At 35.2% G+C, this 6069-nt stretch overlaps 1 protein-coding gene across 1 annotated transcript; it reads left to right on the top strand.

The window, feature by feature from the left end:
• Nucleotides 1-1528: 1528 nt before the first annotated feature.
• Nucleotides 1529-2608, top strand: FUT9 (fucosyltransferase 9 (alpha (1,3) fucosyltransferase)). The gene has a single exon (XM_009573729.1). The coding sequence runs from the start codon at nucleotides 1529-1531 to the stop codon at nucleotides 2606-2608; it is 1080 nt and encodes a 359-aa protein (XP_009572024.1).
• Nucleotides 2609-6069: the final 3461 nt, after the last annotated feature.

The following is a 6069-nucleotide window of genomic DNA, read 5'->3' as shown; positions in this document are numbered from 1 at the left end:
ATAAAGTTAGAGTAAAGCTAAGCGTGATGTTCCCTCCTTTTTCTTTTCCTCAACCATGAATGTGAAAACATTTTTGTTGTAACTGTAGTGCTACACTCACACATCAGTTTTCACACTCACAAAGCAGCAAAGTTATGTTGCATTAATGGACCTCTGAATAACATTCTACCATGTCTTCATTCTGAATTTAACTACACTTATTTCACAGGTTAGAGGAGATGAGCTATGAAACTGGCTTAAAAGGCCTGAAATTCTCTTTCTGCTTTCTGTGACACTGAATTTTTTTTTTTTTTATTTATTCCTGTATATATTATATATTTTAAGGATGCATTTAGGGGTGGGTTTTTTATAAAAATTTTTGTGGACCTAGCTAGTAAAGATAAGAAAAACTGAAATAATTGAAAAATATGCAGAAAAGGCAAGCCACACAAATTTTATAGTCATTGAAATGCACTGTAGTATTACCTTTCTACATTAGGCCAATATATTCAGAACACTTATTTTTGGTAACTAACTTCCACTCCTTTTTCCTTGTATGTCATAGTGCTCTTTAAGTGGTTAACTATTTTTATTTTTAGAATACCACTGAATTCTAGAGCCATGTTCAGGAGCAAGGGTTAGCAATAAGCCTAACTTTGCGAGGTTTCACAAGAACCGTATGGAAGAGAAGTTCTGGAAAGAAATTGATCACTTCTCTCAGGAAGAGACAACCAGAGAGAGGGCAAAGGAGGCTATAGGAACTCCTTACCCTTCTCCCTGTGGAAAAAATGGTCCCTCACAAAGATGCAGCATATCTCTACTTTTCCTGATTTTTAACACAGGGCTGTGGCATCAAAACATAATCAAATATTTAAGGACATCTTTTTACTCATTTTTCTTTATGTGGGAACTATGTGAGGCTGCATATGGGAACAGAGGAGCTGGGAACCTCTATTGCTGCTTTCCTTCCCTAGCTATTTTAGGAGTTCTCTGGAGAAGGCATGAATGTTCATCCCCATGTAGCCATCAGGCATGAACTAGTTTTCTAACAGTCTTATTGATTACAGTGTTAAAGTTCCAGTTCCTTCCTTTTTCATTTCTCTAATCCTAGATCCTCTATACAGGTATACACACAAATATGAATGGACCAAATCTGCAGCATGTTATCCCCTACACAGACACAAGGGCAGAATCAAAGGGTGATTTTTTTCTCTCAAACTCTTTTCCTAGATTCTAAGCAAAAAGACTTCTCAAGACATATACTGATTTATATCAACTATGAGATGTATTAAAATCCTACTTTTAATTTATGTCAATTAGCTTTTAATGTGAAGAGGAGAAATATTGTTGCTGTCATGAATAGCATGCAAGAACCCATACCCTCTCCACTCAACACTCAAAGGAAATTTCTGAGGTTTACAGCCCAGTGATATTACAGTTGTATCCATATTGATGTCTGATTCCTTTAACAAGATATATATATATGTAATTTAATAGCTGATGTTATTTTCTCTCTTTTTCTTCCTCTTTTTTTTTCTCAGAACAAATTATGACATCGACATCTAAAGGAATTTTCCGGCCATTTTTTATTTTCTTCATTGTCCTTGGTTGTTTCATGGCATTTATATTAATTTATATCAAACCAACAAATAGCTGGATCTCTGGTCCTATAGAATCAGCCAGTTCAGTTTTGAAAATGAAGAGCTTCTTTTCTTCCAAGACTGATAATCTTAATGAAACTACTATTTTGATCTGGGTTTGGCCATTTGGTCAGACATTCGATCTAACATCCTGCCAAACAATGTTCAATATCCATGGGTGCCATCTGACTATTGACCGCTCACTATATAACAGATCCCATGCTGTTCTCATTCATCACAGGGACATTAGCTGGGATCTGACTAATTTACCTCAGCAAGCCAGGCCACCGTTCCAGAAGTGGATTTGGATGAACTTGGAGTCTCCAACTCATACTCCACAAAAGAGTGGCATTGAACACCTCTTTAACCTGACCCTGACTTATCGGCGTGATTCAGATATTCAGGTGCCTTATGGCTTCATGATGGTCGGTACAAGTTCCTTTACATTTGAAGTGCCAAGTAAGGAAAACTTGGTCTGTTGGGTGGTAAGTAATTGGAACCCTGAGCACGCTCGAGTCAAGTATTACAATGAGCTTAGCAAATACATTGAAATCCATACCTACGGACAAGCCTTTGGAGACTACGTCAATGATAAAAACTTGATTCCAACTATCTCCACTTGCAAATTCTACCTTTCCTTTGAAAATTCAATCCACAAAGATTACATTACTGAGAAACTTTACAATGCTCTTCTGGCCGGATCAGTACCAGTTGTACTGGGCCCTTCCAGAGAAAACTATGAGAATTACATTCCAGGAGACTCTTTCATACATGTGGAAGATTTTCTCTCCCCCAGAGAGCTGGCAGAATATCTTCTGATGCTTGACAAAAATAACAAGTTGTACCTTAATTATTTCAACTGGAAGAAGGATTTCTCAGTGCATCTTCCTAGGTTCTGGGAATCACACGCATGTCTTGCTTGTGATCATGTGAAAAGACACCAGGAATACAAGTCCATTGGAAATTTAGAAAAATGGTTTTGGAATTAATTTGTGTGTGTGTGTGTGTGCACTTTTTTGAAGAAGCCAGAAGAAACTTCAGTCCAAGTGGAGAGGAAAGGAAAAGAGAAAAAAAAGAAGGAAAAGAGAACCCTATGTCACGGTTTAGCAGCTACCCTTTCTTAGCCATCCTATCTATATTTTGTAAGAGATTTTAAAAGATCAGCAGCAGCAGTCATCAATACTCAGTTTTAAATTATACTGTACATACTAATTATGTGCACTGAAGAATATTTGATTGCTTACTGTAATTTTTAAACAAGATTTTCCACATTTTCTGTGAAATATGTCCCGGTCAGACTTAAAGTAGTCATTTTTAACAGTTCTTTTTTATTTTTAACATTACATTTGCTGTTTAACCTGTTTGGAAAATGAGGACACAACTTTTAAATGCCAGAGAGAACTTTAAGAACATAATTTGCTGTTCCAGTCTGAAATGTGTGTAGTATTTCAAAAGACAGTAAGGTTTTTTATGGTTCATCTTACATTTTAAGAACACAGTAAAGTTCAATACCTACCGTTATTCCAGTACAATCAACTGCACCCCTTTTTAAGGGCGATGAACCTGGAAATATAGTTTTTAAAAGATATTACAATAGTAGACAGTCTTTGTTTCTAAAAATAAGATGTTTCCTAACAAATAGCTCCATTAAGTTACTTTAGGAATATGTCTGTTCTTATCCTCTGAAGAATAAAGAAGTCAGATATAGACAAGATGAACAACTTTAGTAACCAAAGCCCAGATTCATCCAATTTTTGAGTGTATTTAAATGCAGCATGTCCTTAAGTCTCATTGTGTCTCAAGTATTGTTTACCTGAACCAGGGTTGCAAGTGGTGTTATACTGATACAGAGATGAACAGATTTTAACATAGGCGTTTGATTACATCAGCCTCATGCACTGAATTCAGCTGGTAATAATGGATTTTTAGAAATAGCTTGTTGAGAAATTTTAGCAATTTCTCTCATATAATTTCTTGAATAATTGTGAATTTGTCCCCAATTCTGTAAAGATCTGCTGAACTTTAACTGTAGCCAGACAACTTGTTGTTATGACTCATGAAAAAAATGCACCAAAAAAATGGAAAAAAAATGACCAAACAGTTTATTTTATATGAAAGTAATATGCTGAAATTCAGTACATAAGTTATCACGCTGACATATTCAACCATTCAACTCATTAGGCTAATGAATTTTGTTTTTTGAAAATATTTTATGTGACAGGTATAAACAAATGCACTCTTAAGAACAGCAGTTGCTATCAAAATTTCAATATATAAATAGGTTCTTAAGTATTAAATTTGCTCTGATAGCAAATATGAAAATCTGATGATTGTCATGATTGTTTAAAATGTCTGCTTTTAACATGTGTCATTTGATTTTATTACTTTTTTCTTTCAGCTAAGACTTAAATATCTGAGTGCTATATATATTCGTATGTACACGGTTGATTTAATGACATAAATGTATGGATATGTTTTGGTATGAAGTGAAAACTAATCAGCTTGGTTTTTCAGGTCAAAATGTTACAAATCACACCTTCTACTGAAAAAAAAAAAGTTTAATTGGATAAACTTCAGCTTATGTGATGTTTAAGACCCTGATCAAGCAAAGTAGTTGATTAAGTACTTAAGATTAAACTTGCAGACAACAACATTGCTAAAGTAAGGGAGTAAGGGATAAACAATGATAAATATTCAGCAAAAGATAAGGTGATTTGTCAGATTTTTTTTTCACCCCAGGCTGGAATAGAAACACAGAAGGCTGTAAGAGTAATGTAGTTAAATTTCTAAAACAGGAAACTCCATGGAAAGTTTATAGAAATACTTGTGCTCTCCCTACAGCTTCAAAAGCTGTATTCTGATCGAGATATTTATTTATACTACTTATTGCTGTCTTTAAAAGCCAGTTTGCAATATACTGTGAGCCTCCTAAACTCACCAGCATTCCACTATGAAACAATATGAGCTTACTTTGCAAATTAATGCAATATAATGAAACCCAGTCTTCTAAAAACAAAGTGCTGACATGGATGTAATGTGAGTAGTATTTCTATCATTTTGAAGGCAAGTGGCTATTGCCTACAGTGTGTCCTATAGGACATCATACCTTTTGTCTTCAGGAGGGCTGTGAAATTCTCAGTCACAGAATATGCCACTGCTTTGGCTGGGTAATCTGATTCCCTTGATGCTGGAATTTGGAAGTTCTTTGCATTGATCTCAGTGGAATTACATTCACCCCTTGGTGAACGTGCACAGTCCCTTGTTTCATTCCTCATTTCAGACAGTGGGAGTTGTGCTCTGTGTTACAAGGCCTTATGTCAAATCAGACTGGTTTCTTGGCATCAAGATTCAGCCAATAAATTATTATATTAATAACAAGTAAGCACAAAAATAAGATATATGACTTGTTACTACAAATATCAACGAGTGTATACATAAGAAAGTTTTGAAATATATGCTAAATTTTAAGCCTGTAAGTAATGTTATTACCTCTATGAGCACTGGATCCAGTCAGCATGGCTAATCTTGGGCTGAATTTTAAGAAATGTGAAAGTCTTTTGATGGAACTGGAAAGAAAGTTGTTTTCTTCACAGAAACTCCACACAAGGCTTGTATACTTGCATTCAGGATGCATTGCTAAAATTGTTTCAAAGATTAGTAAAACAGTAGAGAGATCTAATCCAGATTAAAATGACCAAGAATCATGACCAAATCCTAAACAAGAGACATGACCCTAATGCCTCACTGACATTCTTGAAGAGTGTGGGCTAGAACATAAATGAGCCAGCCATTTTATGAAGATTTTAAGGTGATCTGCAGGTATCAAGACTTAAACAGTTCTGGATATAAAGAGCTTTGCTGACAGAAGATGAAGCATCTTCGAGCATGTCCAGCCTAGGTGGTAAATGGTGTGAAGCAATGGATGTAAAACATCTGAACTCCATGCGTGCATAAAGGTAGTCTACCTAGACCTACACACATAACTCATAGAAGATTGATTCCAGTCTATATGTGACATTAAGCATTGTGATATCTCTGCTCCTTCAGTGAGCTACCCTACATGAACAGCTAGCATAAATAGACTCAATTAGTAAATCACTGTGAAGAAGAATGGGCAAAACCAATTAATTATGGAAGGGTAAATTACATGGAATTATTTAAAATAGAAAACAAGTTATTATTTATGCCTTGGTACCACTGGCAAAAGAAGACAGTTGTACAAGAAAAGAGAAATGAAAGATGAGAAATCACACCAATTCTTACTGTTTTCTCAACAATTTTATTTCAGATGTTCAGTTTATTTTATTTTGCCAGCCCCATCTTGCATATGCATTTGTCACAAGTTAACTCATCAGTCACTGAAGACAGAGAGTAATCATTATTCTTTCCTTTACAATGGCTTCTTTTGGATGTTTTTAGGCTCTCTGTCATGCACTGAGCTATCAACATT

The sequence above is a fragment of the Fulmarus glacialis genome, unplaced genomic scaffold (genome assembly GCF_000690835.1).
Source record: "Fulmarus glacialis isolate BGI_N327 unplaced genomic scaffold, ASM69083v1 scaffold1543, whole genome shotgun sequence".
NCBI lineage: Eukaryota > Metazoa > Chordata > Aves > Procellariiformes > Procellariidae > Fulmarus > Fulmarus glacialis.
The sequence above is the reverse complement of the archived record's forward strand: the minus strand, read 5'-3'. Positions and strand labels throughout refer to the sequence as shown.

What these genes read in the sequence shown, in the direction of transcription:
- FUT9 (XM_009573729.1), top strand. Translation starts at nt 1,529, where the DNA reads ATGACATCGACATCTAAAGGAATTTTCCGGCCATTTTTTATTTTCTTC.